General features: G+C 37.5%; 1 protein-coding gene across 1 annotated transcript in view; it reads left to right on the forward strand.

The window, feature by feature from the left end:
- The window catches only part of ZFHX4 (zinc finger homeobox 4), a 197,627-nt gene that overhangs the window by 26,254 nt on the left and 150,557 nt on the right, over positions 1-20,816 (forward strand). The window contains exon 3 of the mRNA XM_064267860.1: positions 424-926. Coding sequence (XP_064123930.1) covers positions 424-926 — 503 coding nt within the window. The remainder of the gene's footprint in view (positions 1-423; positions 927-20,816) is intronic.

A 20,816-nucleotide genomic window follows, 5' to 3' on the forward strand; every position in this document is an offset into this window, starting at 1 on the left:
AGTTTACCTTATGCCAGGCATTTGGCGGTGGATTATAGGCACATGTACAGTATTAGCCAAATCTCATCAAGCTTTAAGACAAATTACGAAATAACAATTAGTGCTTAGGTAAGTTTATCTAGGCTCTTAAATTGCAAGCACATGACTGTTTTGTTATGGTATTGATCAACTTTCTTGCCCTCGAAAATAGAAATTTCAGCATGACATCATGCCCAGTAGGAGTAATTAAAGCTATCTGATGAGGGAATTTAGAAGTTGAAAGGGATGATTGTAATTGATCCTGATTCAATCCTGTTACAGCTTTTTAGAGCATAAGCTCCAGAGAAAGCGCTTTCCTTGTCAAGACTTTATTTTACAGACCCCTTTGTGTGTGCCGTGTTTTCTAGTCTCTATTTTTCCTTTTAATTTTTTTTTTTCCTGTAGTAAATAATGAGCTGCCGCCTGAAATCCGGCTTGCCAGTGGTCAGCTAATGGGTGATGACCTGTCCCTCCTTACTGCAGGAGAGCTGTCACCTTATATCAGTGACCCAGCGCTGAAGCTATTCCAGTGTGCTGTTTGCAACAAATTCACCTCTGACAGCCTGGAGGCCCTAAGTGTGCATGTGAGCAGTGAGCGCTCTCTCCCCGAAGAGGAATGGAGGGCTGTAATTGGAGATATCTACCAGTGCAAGCTCTGTAACTACAACACTCAGCTCAAAGCCAACTTCCAGCTCCACTGCAAGACTGATAAACATATGCAGAAATATCAACTGGTGGCTCACATTAAAGAAGGGGGCAAAAGCAATGAGTGGAGGCTGAAGTGTATCGCCATTGGCAACCCCGTTCACCTAAAATGCAACGCATGTGACTACTACACCAACAGTGTGGATAAATTACGCTTGCATACCACCAATCACAGGCACGAGGCGGCCCTGAAGCTCTATAAGGTAAGCTGTGACATCCGTATGCTTTGGCACACAGTAGAGAAGGGGATTAACTGTTTCAGAGCTTGGAGCACAAATCTGCAAGTTAAGGACGGGGGAGGGGGGAGCGGTGAAGGAAAAAATGGAAGGGCTAAAAGTATATTGATACAGATGGAATTGGGGGGTTTATTTAAATGCCATATTTACACCTATTTCAGTAACAACCATTGCTTCACTAGTTTTCTATAATAAAAGAACTTTTCTGGGTATTTTCATATATGAAAGGATACTTTTTAAGCCTCTTTATTGAATTTTTAAAGCTAGTACCACTCTATGAGTCGGAATCGACTCAACGGCAGTGGGTTTTTTGGCAGTGGGTTTAGTACCACTCTTGGCTAAGTGTTAATGGTTACAGGGAACAGTGGGCAAAAACAGTGTCCTACCTTTTGAATGCATCATCTTTTATTTGTGACAAAGACAATCAAAACATGAGGATTTTTTTTTTTTCTGTGTGTTTCCTGTGACACTGAGTAAACACACTCGCCCTAAGCGTCAGCAGAAAGTCTTTAAAAGTAAACTCTGTTGGTATCTTCATGTCTCTCTTTTTTTTTTTTTAGCTAGTAATGTTCTGCTTTTTTCTCAAAATGTTGGAGGGCGTGAGTAGATAGGCACGTTCATAAAATAGCAGCTCTATTTTTATCTTTACTGGGAAAAAATTATGCAGATGTAATGGATCTGTGCAAGTGATGGGCACTGTTTATTACCTAACTTGTCTGGACTTTTTCTAAACCTAATTACTGGGTCATTTATTTTCTGCAGTTTGTTTACTGGATTGGCTTGATTGTCTTGGGTCATGTAGAAATCTACCACATGCGTATCTATGATGAATAACTTGGTAACTTATTAAAAAGTTCTTTGTCTAGAGAACATTAAAATTCAGAAAATATTGCAAACCATTAGTCATTGTAACAAGCTCTAAATATGATTACAAAATCCATTTTGCAAGTGTTATCTATTGATTCATACTAGAAATCAGTGATAACTATACTATCAGGAGTCAACCAGTGATTATAATACCTATGGTTTTTTTGATGCTATTTGAAATTATAAGCACACAATGAGAAAAGAACGGATGTGGCTCTCTAGAGTAGGTGCAGGAATTATTTATTTGGGTTGGTCTAGTTCTGTTTGTTTGGGTTGTTTCTTAAAGTTCAAATTCTGGATTGATGTACTGGGCATAAAATCCTAGAGACTCTCGGTGTGAGAATTTGTAAAATTGTTCCTGTGATATTGGTGCTTTCTGGATCAATAATGAAAGCATTAGATTTGGGTTACACAGTTTGAGGGGAGTATAGGTCCTAATGTAAGATGGAAGGCCTCTAAGTTGATAGTATTGAAAATATAATAGAAAGGATTAATTGTATTATAATTCAAGGATTTTGCAGCCACAGCTGACAACTATTCGATCGCCTACTTTTTTCTGTTGATACCTGACCTATTAAAACTTTTAGAATACCTAGGAGGGAAAAAAATAAAATAAAAAGCAAACATTAAGTTTGTATAAATAATAGATCTAGACCCTGGGAGCTATATAGAATATTCATGAGCTATGTTTATATTCACGCAGCTCCTCTAACACTTTAAATTACCATGTTTTGAATAGAAGATATAAATGTACAAATTCTTCTATTTTATTAATCTCCTTTGGGAGCCCAAAGAAAGGTAGAGTGTTATTGTTTATTTTCTTGGGAAAGGTTATTTAATCTAATTGTTTGATGATTATTTAAGTGTGTGTGTGTGTGTGTGTGTGTGTGTGTGTGTGTGAATTGTATCCATTTATTCCATAGATGCATTGGCCACCTGCCTACATACAGAGCAATTTGCTAGGTGCTGTACTTTTTTTTTTTTATACTTACTCTTAAAAGTTCTTTGGAAGGGAGAATTGGATATTGTCTTTGCAGGCGTAACAACGGATAGCCACGAAAAGCTTGATTACTATAAAGAGTATTTAAAGCAGAGAGCTTTAGATTCTAGTATCAAAGGGTGCACTTTTCCTTTAAAAGAGTTTTAAAAGAAATCATATAAAAATGTGTTTGCCCACACTCTTCTTTATTTGCTGGTATCTTAAATTCTCACTCTCCTTGTAGTGTTGCATTTAAATGTGGTCACAAAGAAACAAAAAATTACTTTGACCAAATTTGCCTTGACTGAAAAGAAGACTGAAGAGGTAAATATTAGAGCTCTTAAAACGTAGTATGACCATTAAGCTATATTCTTTTGCATTATCCTTCAAGGAGCATTCTTTTTTTTCCCGGTAGTAACTAGGGAAATACTCCAGAGCATAGCAGCATGCTGAGGATGCCCCTTCTAAAGTGATTTACAGAACTGGTGTGAGTCAGACCTAGAGGATTTTAAAGTGTAGTAATGAGGATGTTAGCAAGCTTGGTCTCCTTGTGTTGGCAAAATAAAATTGGTTCATAAGTAACATTAATTGCTTTTAAATGAGAACTTAACAAATGGGCTTGTGCCTGGAAAAATGATGGCTTGTAATATGGCTAAAATATTAAAATTAGACTTAAAATAGTTTCTGAGTTAATGACTAGATGATAATCTCTTATATAAAATTCATTTTCATTAGAGGTTTAATTTGCATCATTTTGCATCATGAATTATTTAGGCTTTAAGGGAAACTGACAAGTCGCGGCTGTAAGATGAACACAGAGCTGCAAGAAAACAGCTTTTCTCGTTATTGACAACATATTGATTCATAACACTCTAACTGTGGTGATATGTCAATTTGATTTGAATAGACTGCTTTACCTCTGACATCGTCAAACTGAAGCAGTATTACCTAAAAGGAGCGTGAGTCCTTATTCGTGTTTAAGGAGGTTAAAGGTTAAAGGTTAAGGGTCAGCTTAAAAGCATCATCTGCCTAGCTGCTTAACTTTAAACTGATCAATTTAATGAAAATCTGTTTTACAGATGTTGTTTTAATGTATTTGGCAGGATTTAGGCAGCTTTAACATTAGACGTATGCTAGTAAAAATTATTTCTTTATTCGACCAGCACAACACCTTTCCTTTTATGTTTAAGGTAGAAGGCTGGTGGGTTATGGTATTTTGGCAAAGAACCCAGAGGCAGAATGTGTTGATGATCTTTCCATATGGACTACAAAAAAAAGCATACCTTTATGTCTATTGCTAACGATGACTGCAAAAACAAACAAAGCTGTATTCATTTTTGGCAGTGTTATTTTCCTTAGTTTTTTTTTTAAGGAATTTTTTGTGTGTGTTTTAAGAAAATCTTACTCATTTCTTAAAGCGAAATTCTCTGAAACTTTGAAGTACCAAGCACTACTGAATTTTCATTTTTCCTCCAGAAATTGTAATGAGGAAGCAACATTACTCTAGGAAATTAAAACAATAAAATGAAACTGCAGATTGCCCTTAATATTCCCTTTTAATGTGTGAATGTGTATTTAAAGTGAGATTAATACATACTAAATGCAGAGCTAGCTTCAATCAGCCTTAGAAGTTAAAGTTTTCTATGTTTATCTTTAAGGCCAAACAGTGTTTGTCAGCTAACCAGTTTATTAGATTTGATTATATTCTTGTATTTCCACGCCTTTGCACCCTCTACAGATTTTAGTCAATTGCTGTTCACATAATAAAGGATGAATAATAGACTAATGAATAATCTGAGGAATGTATAAAAGAAACTCCTTTACTTCCAACCCTCATTTGAAAAAATACATTGAATCTTTGTCTAGCCCTTAAATGATCCCCAACTTTTTCTAAAAGAGTCCCAAGAAAAGAGAGAGTGAGAACCGTTTCCTACCACACATTTACATTGAGAAAGACTTCGGCTGAGTTTATAGTTTAGTTTATTCTTGGCTCAACATAGCCAAGACCTTCTCGTCAGCTGATTGGGCTGACCATCACCCTATGCAGGACATGTGAATACCCTTACAGCACCTGTACTTCAGCTGTTCTTATGATATTATAGGTATTTTTAAATGAGGTGTTCGCAGCTTTGCTAGTTCAAAGTCAAAAACTTAATTATACTGGCTTTTTTTCTTCCCGCATCTGCTAGTAGTGAAACAGAATAGTCTGTCTGAGTTCCAGAATGCTGTTTTCATATTTGGATTTCAAATTGGCTGAGAAGAGTGAATGAATCGCTTGTCTCCATGGTAAGCAAAGGCACACACGTGGGACCTAGTCCCAGGTAATTTCTAGTACAACATTCCCCCAAGGACCATTTTTGGGGTTTTCTCATTATCCATATTATGGATGAAAGAATCAGGGTTAAGAACTAAAATCAAGGTTTGAGGGAGGCATGCAGAGGAGAATGCAAGCAGGCGTGTTGGGAAAAGCGTGGGGAAGGGAAAGAAAAAATGGAATAGTTAGCTTTACCTACTTTTTTTTTTTGACTAGTAGGAAATAATAACCTGATCAGTTTGGAATTAATAAAGAGTCACAAGTATTTTCATTTCAATAGGCCTGAGTCCAAATATGCAATTTAAAATCAAATATACCAGATATGTACCATTTCAATTATTGAACTGTCATTGTCCCTGCGCGATGGTAGAAGAGGTCAGGAGATTGTGTGGAATACATTTGCATAAAAGCCATTGTGCAAAAGGAAATTGGAATATGTGTGTGTAGCTAAGAAACCAATACAGGTTTTTCTTATTCTGATTCTAGTCATTTGTTTAGATGAAGAAAGCTGTTTTTGGAGATAAACAAAGTTATTCTTTCCTGTTGTTAAACATTAACCTGAATATGGAAATTTTTGCACTTTCTGTATTAGTTTCAGATTTGTGTTCATTTCAAGGTTGAAATGCAGTGTGAAATTTAATTGCAGTTGTAGGATTTGTTTAAAAAAAGTAATCGCAACTCAGATTATTCTATTTATTCTCATATAAAAAGACAAGGACAAACCAAAAAACCAAACCCAGTGCCATCGAGTCAGTTCTGACTCATAGCGACCCTGTAGGACAGGGTAGAACTGCCCCATAGAGTTTCCAAGGAGCACCTGGCGGATTCGGACTGCCGACCCTTTGGTTAGCAGCCGTAGCACTTAACCACTATGCCACCAGGGTTTCCAAGAAGGCAAGGCAGGTGTTGAAAAAAAACACGTGCATGCATAACAGCTATAAATACACAGATCAAATAGAGACAAGTTGGTTAGGTAATAGCAACTAACAGATCACTGGTGTTTGCAGATCGTGATGTGATTGGCCAGCCTATTGGGTTGGTATCTACTATGTCTACTTGTTTCTAAGCTTGACATTTGCTGAAGCACAGCCATATATTATACCATGCTTGCTGTTGTTGTTGTTGTTGTGTGCTGTTGAGTCGGTTCCGATTCATAGTGACCCTGTGGGACAGAATAGAACTGCACATAGGGTTTCCAAGGAGCAGCTGGCAGATTCAAACTACTGACCTTTTTGTTAGCAGCCCAGCTTTTAACCATTGCACCACCAGGGGTCCATACCAGGGCTACTTCAGCACAAATATGGACTTTCTTACTGCATTTACATGGTGAGTATTATATTACATTATGAGCTGAGAACCCTCTTTATAGTCCCCAAGGAAAAAAATGACCCAAGAACTCTGCCTTCCTTTCTCTCTCTCTCTCTATCCCTAGAGATAAAGCTTTATACCATACATTAGCAAATTATTACAACCATGACAGAATAGATAAAAAGATTTTTAGCGTGTAAAATTGGCACCAAATCCAGACAAAATTTCAAGAAAGTTAAGTTTGTCTTGGAAGCCTCCTGTTTTATTTCCTACATGTCTTTCCTAAGCCAGTGCTACTACCTCAGTACCTGTCAGGCACACTCTATCATCACGGTCTTCTCTATTTTTCTGAAATCCTTGCTGTTTTATGCCACCTAGATCTCCTTTTCATGGCCATACTCCATATTGGAAAACTACCCATCAAACCCACCAGAGAAAACTAGCCTTCCTTTAATGAAAGGGAAAAGAGCCTTTTTATAAAAGCAGTGTAGCACATCCAAAGGCGTAGATGGCTTTCAAATCTTTCCCCAGGTGTATTTATTTATTTCTCTTAAAGAACCAGATGAACCTGGATGGATTCTAAGGTGTGGAGGGTAGAGAGAGTAGGAGAGCGCAGGGCGGTTTTGTCAGGGATGGCCTTTGGGGAGGGAAGGGAGTGAGAGGAGCTCCCAGTGCTTCTCCCTAAGGACTTCTTCATCTGTCTCCTTCCAAACAGAGACACCACACCCCACAAACACACATGACCCCCCCACACACAGCACACCAGGAATGCAGTTGACAGTTTGACATGACTAGTACTTTATGATTTACGTTACTTTTTTCGTGTAACTTGTGTTCATTCTATCACTTATGAAGTGTATGCGTGGTTTAACCAAAAGTAGTAAATTGCTTATGTGTTGCCTAGCCTGAGGTCATTTGGGTAATGCAGACAAAAGTGTTAGCTGATAATTAATATGCTCTCCCCACTTGTTCTTTTGGCTTCAATTTAATTGTCCCTGTCAATGGTGCTTGTTTAAAATTGCAGAAATGCTCAAAGAGGTGGTGGGATGACACAGAGCAATGCAGCCAGAGTCATATGTTAACCAGGCCTCATGCTGCTGAAAAGTCTTGGCCCAGGGTGGAGTGAGGAGGAGCTGGTATGTGCCTGATGACCGCGGCTCTGCTTGCAGAACATCTGGCCTGCCTGAGTTCTACTGGAAATGCTTTACCAAGTTTGCTTTGAGTCTGAGCCTATGCTCAGGCTGAGTTCAATTAGATGTGGAGATTAGTTCATTATTCAGATAATTCGAGCCTTAAAAGGCACTTTTGTCTGAACTATAAGTATATTTCAGAAGACCTTAGGATGATATGATTTATTCAAAAAATGGAGAACACTAATAGGCACAGACACCTGGAACCCATTAGGAAATGTCTTCACAGATTCGTAAGCTAGGAGGAGAGCAGAATTTGTAGAAGTACCTGGACCAAAGCTCTGTTTGCAGAACGCCCAGATGTTATTGCAATTTTTACATCCAATAAATATAGAAACATTTATTGGGCACTTAATATGTGCCAGGTTTTGAAAGGACCCTGTTTATGGAGGCTTTGTCACACTCTGAATAAAGTGAGCTTAGTTCAGTCAGCCACTGCCCCAAGTTAGTCCCATGAATGTGGTAGGATATAATCCATCTTCCTAAGTTCTGCTGTGAGAATAAAGCATTTTCTAAGGTGATGTTTCCTAAGTCACTCCTCTTACCAGAGTTATGGGTTAGATTTGATGGTGAGATGTCAGCATTAATAAAACGAAGGGTTGAATTCGTATATCTAGCCATCATACATTTCTGTGTTCGTTTTCAACAATGGCTGGTCCAAGGGCTGAGTGTGACTGTCTTTGAGTCATCAGTAGACAACAGCGTCACTTGTATATCTTGGCTTGCTTTTATTGCCAATTTTATAGAAAGACTTTGTCAATCAGTTTAAAACAAGAGTTATGGTGGGAATTTGAGAGCAGGATGGGGCTTTTCTGTTAGCTGGACAATCTATGTTGTCCATCATATATGGGGATGCTGCTGCTGATGCATTACCTAGAAAATGGAGAAGAAAAATGTATCAAATTACAAATTCAACCAACCCTTTTATATAACCAGGATGATAATTTAGTATTACTCTTGGAGAATCTCTGTAAGTTCAGTTTACAACAGAGTTCTGCTTGAAGATAAATTATTATAATGGCCATTTCTATTATTTCAGATAATAACAGCTACATATGACTACCATGTGTGACAGCATTTTATTCCATTTGGTTTTATAATCTTTCCTTGATACTCCGTTTTTCTTCTTTTTAAGGAAAAGGAGTTTCGTGGTAGTGAATATAATATGTATATTAAATATGCATGTGTAAGTATAAAAAATGCATTGAGACCATACTCTATTTATTCAGATTTTCCTGAAGCCTTTCCCTCATAGGAAATATTAGATAGCATGGGATACATATTTCCTATATAAGGAAACTCCCATCTTGAACCTATTAGAAGTAACGGCTATAGTTAACAAATGACCAGAGGCTCCCAACTCGATCCAAACATTCCTCTCCTTGTTGTTTAAGTCACATATTTTTTAAAGAGTAGTGGCAGAGGAATACTGGGGTTGAAGAATTATTTATCACTGGATATCTGTTGATAAAATTAGTGGAATGCAAGCTAAAGGTGGAAACGAATGAGCTATTGATAGTTTCAACTCTATTAGTTAACTCTGGTGTAAGAGGAAGGCTTTCAAAGTTTTGATTTTTAGTCTGTGATCACATGTCCTGTGGCAAGAAGAGCCTCACTGATAGACAGAGTTAGCAACTGACTGTCTGTATAGGATTTATGGGATATTGAGAGCAATCTCACCGAAAATACCCCTTCTTCTGATGCTAGATACTCTGTCAGCAGTGAAAACATTGATAATTGACTTAATGATTTAGGTTCTTTTAAAATGCCACAATTTTTTAAAAATAATATTGTGTTTTTGGTGAAAGTTTACACAGCAAATTCAGCTCCCATTTAACAATTTCTATGCAAATTGTTTAGTGGCATTGACTATGTTTTTTACAATGTATCAGTATGCTCATTTTTTCCATTTGGTAATTTCATTTCCAGTAATCTCATTTCCCTGCCCCCTTAACCTTCTCATCTTTGCTGTAGAGTAATTGTTGACCATTTGGCCTCATATAGATGATTTTTTAAAGGAGTGCAGTACTCATGGGTGATATTCTTTATTTTATGAGCCAATCTGTTATTTAGCTAAAAGACTACTCCAGGGGAGAGTTTCAGTTCAAGGGTTAAAGAGTATCTCAGGGTGATAGTTTTGAGGAGTCCTCTAGTCTCAACCAGTATAGTAAGCTTGGTCTTTTTAAGAATTTGATGTCCGTTCTGTATTTTTCCCCCATTCTACCATGATACATCTATTGTGGCTCTGATCAGAATGGTTGGTAGTGGTATCTGGGCACCATCTAGTTCTTCTGGTCTCAGGGGAGATAAGGCCATTGTTCACGTAGACCATTAGTCCTGTAAACTAGTATTTTCTCTGAATCTTTGGTTTCCTTCTTTCTCTTTTGCTCCAGATGAATAGAGACCAATAGTAGTATCTTAGATGGCTGCTCAAAAACTTTTAAAACCCTAGGCATTACTCACCAAACTAGAACATAAACTTTAGTAACTATGTTATTCCAATTGGCCAAGTTGTCCTGTGAGACTACGGTCCTAAGCCTTCAAACACAGAAAACCAATCCCATGAGGGGTTTGGTTATATCTAAGTATCTGTAAAAGTGCCCCCTATGTGTTTTATTATGTATACGAATATATGTGCATGCCCAAGCTTACATGTGTATACGTATACATATACATATAAAAACTAAACCAAACCCATTGCCGTTGAGTTGATTTCAACTTGAAGTGACCAAATAGGACAGAGGAGAACTGCCCCATAGGTTTTCCAGTGAATGGCTGGTGGATCCAAACTTCTGAACTTTTGGTTAGCAGCCTGAGCACTTAACCATTGAGACACCAGGGCTCCCCTAGATACTTCTATATATGCACATGTATACGTACACACACATGCACGTGTGGATATATGTGTGGATATATAGATGTATATATATATATGTGCATGCATATATGTATACATACATATATATGTAACTACACATATTTTTAGTTTGTTGCAAAATTATATATGTCATAGCATTACCAAAAACTTCCTTTTTTTTCTTGTGTACTTCTTAATGACATCACTTACCTTGGTTAAGCTGTGTCTACTTCACCCACGTTCAATATTACCTTTCTCATCACCAAAAGTAACAAGTGTCTACTATCCAGAAAGTGATTCCCCCTCTCCCCACACCCTGGTAACCACCAATGAACATTGGTTTCTGTATGTATATGTTTTTTGTCTTTTTATAAAAGTGAGACCATACAATATTTATCCTTTCGTGATTGACTTATTTCACTCAGCATAATGTCCTCTACATACATCCACATTATAAGATGTTTCAAGGACTTATCATTATTCTCTATTGCTGTGTAGCATTCCATTGTATGTATGTACCACATTTTGTTTAGTCATTTATCCATTGATGGGCACTTGGGTTGTTTCCATCTTTATGCTATTGTGAATAGTGCTGTAATGAACATAGGTGTGCATTTGTCTGTTTGTGTCTCTTCTATTAGATCTCTAGGGTACATACCTAGAAGTGGGATTGCTGGATCATAAGGTAGTTCTATGTCTAGTTTTTTGAGGAAGTGCCATACTGTTTTCCATAGTGGTTGTACCATATTACAATTGCACCAGCAGTGGCGTAAGTGTTCCAGTCTTTCCACATCCTCACCAGAATTTGTTGCTTTCTGTTTTATTTATTTATTTTTGTCAGTGCCATTTTAGCAGGGGTGAGATGGTATGTCATTGTAGTTTTGATTTTCGTCTCTCTAGTGGCTTTGAGTCTAGTGGCTATGAGTCGAAATTGACTCGATGGCAATGGCTTTGTTTGTTTTTGGTGGCTAATGACCACGAGCATCTTTTCATGTGTTTCTTCATCTCTTGAATGTCCTCCTTGGTGAAGTGTCTATTCATGTTCCTTGCCCATTTTTCAATTAGGTTGTTTGTCTTTTTGTTGTTGAGTTGAAGTTTTCTATATGTTTTAAAGATTAGACCCTTATCAGATGTGTCATTCCTGAAGTTTTTTTTTCCCATTTTGTAGGTTGTCTTTTTAGTCTTTTGATAAAGTTTTTTTTTGATGGGCATAAGTATTTAATTTTCATGAGGTCCCAGCTATCTAATTTGTTTTCTGCCATTTATGCATTTATTGTTTTGTTAAAATGCTACTACTTTTTGAAGAGAGACTGCCTCCTGATAGCAATCGTAATAAGCTATACTCTTTATATGCATTATCTCATTTACTCTTCCTAACAGTTCTATGTTATAAATCTCATTTTCACCTATGAGGAAACAGAGATCCAGAGAGAAATTCCTTGCCAAAATCTCATGGATAGCAAGGGCCTGTGCTGGAATTCAGACCCAGGCCCTTCTCAACCCATGCCCTAGCCTACATTATGAGGTTTTGTTGAAAAGGAAATGTTTGGTCTTAGGGATAGAATGAGCAAGGAGCAGGAAATGAAAAGAAAGACCAGGGGCCTCAGAGGCAAAACTTTGCAATTTTGTCTAGGTCCTAATCATTTTGGAGGACGCTTTTACTTCTTAAACAGCAGATTTCCTTAGAGAATATTGGAGATATGATGTAATATAAGAGCTGGCAGTTTACCTAGAATTTGCACAGGTGAATGCAGCCTTCTAGAACTTAACATCTATCGGGGCATCTTCAAGTTGGAAGTAGGACTACTAGTTAAAGATTTAACCTGCATATTTCCTGTCACAATGCAATTCTTTCACTTTAAAACCTTCTTTATACTGGCATTTTTGGGTGTTTTGTGTATTCGGTAGAAAAGACTAATAGAATATTTATCACTTCTAGCACCTGAGCTCTCAGTGCTTGCAAGTTAAGCACCTTTGGAAGCTGCATTAATTCATTCAGGTCACCAGGGTACTTCAGCAGTAATGTACTAAATGGTACCCTGCTGACCTGAAAAAGGGAATGTGCCTCCCTAAGCATTTAACTTGCTACACAGGAACAGCCAAAGCACAGTCTAATCTCTGCCTATAACCTGAGTCTCCTCTTCCCTTTTCCCAACAGCCTTATAACTACTGGCTAAAATCCTATCCCCTTGCTGCTTATTGGAATTAAAACAGCAGCAACAACAAAACCTTTCTTTTGTTTTGAATTATTATTTTTTACTTTTATCTTTTTTTTTTTTTGATTCATTTAAGCTATAAGGTGCCAGGAATTTTCTTTCGACCATTTGTTTCCAGTGCATTTCCTTCTTGTTTCTCCTCTCTCAAAATTTGCTAATGATTCCAGTGTAAAGCCCCAAATCTTGTCACTACTATTTACATCAACTGAACTTGGCGATGCTTCAGGAAGTCTTGACTCCAGTTACATGGTCCTGTGCAAACTTGCTGGTCAATGACCTTGCCTCAGTTGACCACATTCAAGAATGAAATGCTCTTTTCTTGGCAAATAAGAATAGCATTAGTTTTGAAATGACAGTTGGCGATACAGAAGATCCCAATAACTGTAGCTGGTGTGTGTAAAGCAAATAAGGACGTTTCAATACCGATAGTGTGAGGTATTGTTCAAATTTTTAGAAATATTTCTAACTATCTGTATGACAGGTCTGAGAATAACACTAGTGCATGTCCTTAGGCTTAAAATCATTCATTGTTGAATTGCGGGAAATCAGGTTGCAAGTCTAATTGCCCTCATCTTTGAAAGACAGTTGACAAGGCATCTCTTTGAAGGTCAGTGTATATGTAGCACTTACCGTGAAGTAACAGGTGGCATCAGAGATGATGCCCATGATTGATTCTCAGTTTTTACCCCAAATAAATAGTGTTGTTATTTTGGAAAAAGATTAACACACTCAAATGAGAATTATACAAACACCAGAATATACATTTCAGAGTAACCCTTAATTTTTAAAATTAGGATTTATTTTATTTAGTAAATTTATATTACATAATATTTCAGAAGGGAGAAAGCTCTCACCTACTTACTATGTGATGCTACATATTAGTATTTTAAACAGAAGCCTGTCCATAATGTCTTTTGAGACATAATTTGGCTAAAGCAAGTTTTTGTTTGTTTATATTTTTATTAGCAAATTCAGTGCAGGTTTCCCCCCGCTACCTGAAAGTAGAGCGTTCCTTATGAAACCTTTCGTAAGTGGAAATGGCATAAAGCAAAGAAGCAATTACCGTTAGTTTATGTGGGAAAATTTTTTTAGCATTCCCAGACCCAAAAAATAACATACCAAATAACACATAAAACCTAACACCACGCACATAGGGTAAAAGCAGGAATGATACGGTAAATACACAGCCTAGATAAAGTAGAAATAATGCATGCACAGTGAAGCTTCACTTATGGGAATCGGGAAGACAGCCTGCACACTGGAAGGCCGAGAGGTGGTGGAGGTGATGATGGCAGCCCCGGTAGCCTAGCTGGCAATGGTACATGGGGCTGGGTTGAAGGACCGGGGTTCGAATCTGCAGGAAAGCAGAATTCATATTAACTGTTCATACTACATGTGTTAGGTGATTGCAAAGACAAAGTGCCAGTATTCCATTGATGTTTCCTGTACACATCTGGAGAGACCTACTTACACTACTTTACCCATACTGTGGAACAGATTGCATGCATGGTTGCATGTGTGAGTGCATGTTGTGTGACTGTGAGAGGATGGGAGTGTGAGAATACTGTGTATGAAGACAGATGAAAATGAAATCGATGAAGATTTTGGGTTAATCATTAATTCCCACTTATTTTGTTTTTAAAGTAGATTGCAGAAATTTTTTTCTGCACATTGTAAGTGCTCTCAGTCCCTAGAGAGAATAAACCTTTGATGGTGTTGGGCAAGACTCGTCAACGAGCACTGAAATCAGTTCTGTATGTACACATGACTAATCAAAGGTTCAGGGAACAGAATATGATTTGGAAAAGGGATAGGTTCCCAAAATCTAAATGGCCTTACTGACTGTGGGAGCCTTTTTTCCTTTACAAAAGCATATCCTGATCCCACCTTGGAGCAGGCCCCCCTCTACAAAGGCTTTAGCACAAAGTCTTTTTAAAAAAACTTTTTTTTTTTTAAAGCAAAAGTTTTCTCCAATTAACGTCTGCCTATCGATGGCACTAGTTTTTTAGTTAGTACTCTGTTCTTTTGTTTGTTCTTAAAAGTCACCAGGAGACATTTAAATTCAGAACTATCCTTGATATCCAGGGAATTAGATAACGAGAACAAATATCTTTAGAGGTTGATCAGCTGTTGGATATCTACAATGGGGAAATGATGGAATAAGACCTCAATCTCAACATTTAAGTGTATGATTTTGTAGTGAAATGTGACTAAAATTTTGAAGAAAGAAATTCTAAATTAGAAAAGGAAAGAACTAAAATGCTACATGATCTACAATTTTGACAGTGCAATGCATGCTGAGGCCAACTCTCTTGGGCTTTGCTTCTTTTTTAGTAGTATCTCCACTGAGATGCAATTCACATAGTATAGGACTCATCTACCTAAAGTACAGAGGCTAGGGAGGGTAACCAGTGCCAAGGGATAATCTGTAAGTTTGCCCTCTCCCTTCCGCCACCCTCCGCCCTGCCCCAAGCCTCCTTGGAAGGTGGTGGTGGTGGGGGGGTGGTTCTCCTGCCAGCCTCCTCTGGCACTCCCTTGGACTTGTGCCTGGGGGCAAATGCCCTCCTCCAGCCTCTCTTTGCTATACCTGTGCTAAAGTGTATAATTCAATGTTGTTTTTTTTAACTTTCTTCTGCTTTAGGTTAAAGTTTACAGCGCAAATTAGTTTCTCATTCAAAAATTTATACACAAATTGTTTTGTGACATTGGTTGTAATCCCTGCAATGTGTCAGCACTCTACCCCTTTCCGTTTCTACCCCAGATTCCCTGTGTCCTTTATCCAGTTTTCCTGTCCCTTTCTGCTTTCTAGTGTTTGCTTTTGGGCAGGTGTTGCCCATTTTGTTCGTATACTTGATTGAACTAAGAAGCATGTTTCTAGCATGTGTTAGTCTTTGTTTCATAGGCCTATCTAATCTTTGGCTGAAAGGTGAACTTTGGGAGTGGCTTCAGTTCTGAATTAGTAGGGTGTCCAGGGACCATAGTGTCAGGGGCTCCTTCAGTCTCTGTCAGACCAGTAAGTCTGGCCTTTTTTTTGTTTTCGTGAATTTGAATTTTGTTCTACATTTTTCTCTTATCTGTCTGGGACTGTCTATTTTGGTCCCTGTCAGAGTTGTCAGTGGTGGTAGCCGGGCACCATCTAGTTCTTTTGTGCTCAGGCTGGTGGAGGCTGTGGTTCATGTGATCCATTAGTCCTCTGGACTAACCTTTCCCTTGTGTCTTTGGTTTTCTTCATTATCCTTTGCTCTGAACAGGGTGGGACCAATAGATGTATATTAGATGACTGCTTGTAAGCTTTTAAGAACCCGGACACTATTCATCAAAGTAGGATGTAGAACATATCCTTTATGTTATGTTATGCCAATTGACCCGGATGTCCCCTGAGACCGTGATCCCCTGCCTTCAGCCCCAGTAACTTGGTCCCTCGAGATGTTCGTATGTGTGTAAGAAGCTTCTATGACTTTGCGTTGGTCAAGTTGTTCTGATTTCCCCCATATTATGTGTTAATTCAGTGGTTTTGAGGCTATTCACAGAATTGCATAGTTATCACCCGCAAAAGAAGCCCAGCATAGCTCCAGTCTCTGTCTTCACATGGCCGTCTCTCCTTTTTGCCGTTCTCTTTGTCTTTGCATGGCGTTCTACTCTTGCCTCTTCTCCTCTTCATTCTGGAGGCTAGCATTCTGAATTCAGGGAGATAGATGACCAGTCCATACTCTCTCCAGAGACTCTAGGGGAAGATCCTTACTGGCCTCTTCGCGGTGTATGGTCGTTGCCTGCAACATTGGTTTCCTTGGCATGCAGCTGTATCACTCTAATCTCTGCCTCCATCTCCACATGGTCATCTTCCCTCTGTTTGTCTGTCTGTGTCTTTTTTATATGGACATCAGTCATGTTGGATTAGAACCCACCCTACTCTAGTATTACCTTATGTTGCCTAATTATATCTGCAAAGGCCTATAACCCTATCTCAGTGCAGCATCTTTACTGTTACAGTGTCTTGTTTAATACTGTGGGTGCTGGCAACAGGCAGAGTTCAGATCCCAACTCAGCCATCATTTCTATCTCTTTGACCTTGGAGAAATTAATTGGCCTCGCAGTATCTTAGCTTCCTCATTTTCAAAATGGTGATAGTAATGTTATCTAACTACTGTGGTTGCTGTGGGGATTAAATGAGTTGATGATATTTTAAAAATTTAGAACATTATTGGATACCAAGTAAATGCTCAATAAATATTATCTAATTATCATTACTGACTCATTTCTTTTAGTCTATAAATTTAAATAATATAAACATATTAAAATTTCTTCCACTCTTAAAACAAAACATCTCTTTTCCTTGGTGTCCTGTGACTGTATGACTACTATATAATCTTTCTTTTCTCATCCAAACATTCTTCATCTCTACTTCTTTACTTACTATTCTTCCCCAAATCTACTTCACTTTGAAATTTTCTCCTTTACCTTTCTGCAATTGCACCTATTAAGGAAATAATAGCTTTTCGTTGATAGCTACTGATTCTATATATTGTCACATTTGCCTTTTGATTGGTACTGTAGGTCACTTTTCCTTGTATCCTTCTGATCTTTGAGGCTCCTCTTTCTCTGTCTGTCTTTTAAATGGTGGTATTTTTCTATCCTTGACCTACTTTTTTTTTTTCTCTCTACATGTTCTCTTGGCTATTTTATCTATTTTCCTGGTTTGAATACTGATGTCTCTAGAATTCCCATTTCTAGCCAGACCCCTGGAGAACTGACTTTTATGCTTACATATTCACTATTTATTGGTATTCTTCAGGTACCTGAAACTCAATATATCATAGCCTGAACTCGTTAGTTTTTACGTTAAATTTATTTTCTTTTATATTTTTTATTTCCATGAGTAACAATACTGTCCCCCAAGTTAAGGGCTGTCTAGGCATCAGCTTTGATTCTTCCCACTTCCTTAACACTCTCTCCCCAACCTTTATAAATACAGTATCCACAAATTAACTAGTAGCCCCTTTAACTCCTTTTTTATGCCCTAAAGATTTATTCTCCTTAATGCCACCTGATTAAAATATCTAAAACAAAAATTTGACTCTTATACCTTTGTGTAAAAACGTTTATTGGCTCCCTACTACCTATGGGATAAAGTTCAAGATACATGACACATGGTTGTTGTTGTGTGCCATCGAGTTGATTCTGACTCATAGCGACCCTATAGAACAGAGTAGAGCTTCCCTATAGAGTTTCCTAGGCTGTCATCTTTACAGGAGCAGATCACTAGGTCTTTTCTCCTGCGGAGTGGCTGGTGGGTTTGAACTGCTGACCTGTCAGTTAGTAGCTGGGCGCTTAACCATTGTGCCACCAGGGCTCCACCTGACGCATAAACCCATTGACATCGAGTTGATTACGACTCATAGAGACCCTATAGGCAGGGCCAGATTCAGGCATGTGAGGGCCCTAAGCACTAATATGTGCTTCCCCCCGACCCCTGCTTACTTATGTATTTGAGCAGGATATGTGAGTTGTATGTGTGTGTGTGTGTGTGTGTATGCACACACGTGTATATGTGTATGTGTCTTAGCTATCCGTGATGTAAATTCTTTTAAAATGCAATTAGTATTTGATTGCAGAAGTGGCATATGGCATTTTAGTGGAATGAGATGAACTGAATTATAAAAGTTTTAGTGGATGGTAAAGATGCTAAGTACTAAGATTTTTACTATTTACCACATTTTCTACATAAAGAATATTGCACATATTCTACAATAAAGAAAATGAGTCAGTGGACTTAGTTGTTTCAACAATCAATATAAAAGTCTGTGGATTTCCCACAACGAAAAATTGCCTTTCCCCAATTTTGCTTTAAAGGGTTCATGCTTCTTTTGATGTGTGTTTTGTAGTAAATGATACAATTGTAAATGAACAAATGAAAAGATGTCATAAAAGAAAATGTAATGACCAGAAAACAAATATTACAACAAATTAATGTATTTTATTTTTAGATAGATCTTTCATCTCTAACATGTTACAATTAAAAACATTTCTTTATGATCTTTGTTCTTATAAATTCTCCAGTGATTTCATCACAATTAAGCTGCTGAACAATATCTACTTCCATACAAATAAGGATAATGAATTAAGTCTTTCTCGAATCATTGTTGTGCGGTGAGGGTTTTTGAGTTTCTTTGGAGACAAAAATAAACATTCTGTTGTGCAGTTTGTGATCATTAAAGTTAGGAATATGCATAAAGGAATTTCAACATTGGGAAATATGCACTGTGTTTTATCTTCTACTAGATACATGCCTATTTGAGTAAAATTTGTCTTTCCTGAATCTGTAAACTTAGTTCTCATGTGAGAATAAAATTGTTGCAGTTCTTCATAAAGATTTGTATTCAAGTCATAGGGATGAGCCCACGCTAATTTCTTGGACGCCTTCATGCGTTCTTCATCAGGAATATCCACATTGTTTAAGAAGGAAAATTACATTGGAAAGAACTTCATACACTTTTGCCCTGCTTTTCATGCAAAATTCAAGTGTGTCAATGATGGTGTGGTATGTGGTTACTTGAACATGATCTCTGGCACTCAGTGATACTTCTGGAGCACTTCTTTCATTTATTTGTTTCTTTATAATGATTCTGAGGCAGTGAACTGCTTGACAATCAGTATTTGGCAGTGTTTGTTTTGTTGTGTTTTCAAGATTTTCAGAATCTTCTTTTAAATTATGTAAATACCCTGTTAATGCCATGTCTTTAAATTTACATCTGAATTTTATAGAGCTTGATTCATCCAATGAAAGGCTACAATATATTATTCCACATAACCACATAAATACATACTCTAGTGTTTACATTTTGTCGGCAATGTTTTCATTTTCTCTTTGGTATCTCTTTTTTGTGTCTGGTCTTCAGCAATATTTTCTAAGGCATCTAAAATCTCGAGCGTATGATTCCAGGATTGCATTCGTTGCTACAGCATGCACATCCCAACATGTATTAGAAAGACATTTTAATGTTCAATCATTGCCTAAGTATATTTTAAGAACTGTTCATTGATGAGTAGAGGTGGCAGAAAATGTGTAGAGTAACTGAATTGTAGAAAAAAAAATCAATTGCTTCTGGACCACAATCTACTGTGCTAATCCTATGAGATTAAGTGAATGTGCAGCATATGGTATGAGAATGGCATATTCATTACCTTCTCAGATGTTCTGTTGCATGCTTTTTATACTGCCCTGACATGTTGGCAGCATTGTCATAGGACTAGCCGCTGTGATTAGAAAAATGAATTTTGCAAACTTCACATATAGAGTGAAGAACTTGATTTGCAGTTTCTTCACTAGTAAGACTTTTTAAGCTAGTAAATGTGATAAGTCACTCAATAGGCTTTCCTTGTGTTAGAGATCCAATATGTATCTTAAAACAATGCTTAGCTGATCTGTATGAGAAAGATCAGGGGTGGAATCCACAGACAAATTGAAATATTGAGCTATACGTATTTTGCTGAAAGTAGTTAATCGCACTTTATCACTTACTAAGTTTATTAATTTTTCACAGTTTTAGACGTACACGATGGTTTGCCCTTTCCTGTGTTACTGTATTTTGAGATGTGACCTGCTAGACATGGATCAAACTGAGCAACAAGTTCCAGTAAATCCCCCGAATTTTCATTTTGTGGTGACCCAAATACTTCATCTCTTCCTTAAAAAGATAGGCCATGTTCAGCAATTGTTATAGTGACAGCAGCAGTGCGTTGCAAAATGGGTTTCCAATACTGACATTCTGCCTTAATTTGTGTTTCCAGTTCATGAGTTAAGCCAAAACCATGTCTTTGGTTTAAATACGACAACATACAATCTCTGTGAATTGAACCGTTTTCATGTTTATCAATCATATTCAAGTTGCACCAATTGCTAAATTCATCCATAGCAAGTTTTGAGAATTAAATGATTTAGGACTTAATAGTTTGAAAACAAAACAATATACAGACTTAACTGATGAGGAATACAGTAACCACTCCCTCTTATAATTTTCACCGTTGACTTTGCACTCTAAAAATATATTCTGGCTACAGAACCTTGTTTGTTTACCATCCAGAAATTGTCGACATGAATTTTCAAATGGTCCACTGTGGTGTTGACA

The sequence above is a fragment of the Loxodonta africana genome, chromosome 14 (genome assembly GCF_030014295.1).
Source record: "Loxodonta africana isolate mLoxAfr1 chromosome 14, mLoxAfr1.hap2, whole genome shotgun sequence".
NCBI classification, from domain to species: Eukaryota; Metazoa; Chordata; class Mammalia; order Proboscidea; family Elephantidae; genus Loxodonta; species Loxodonta africana.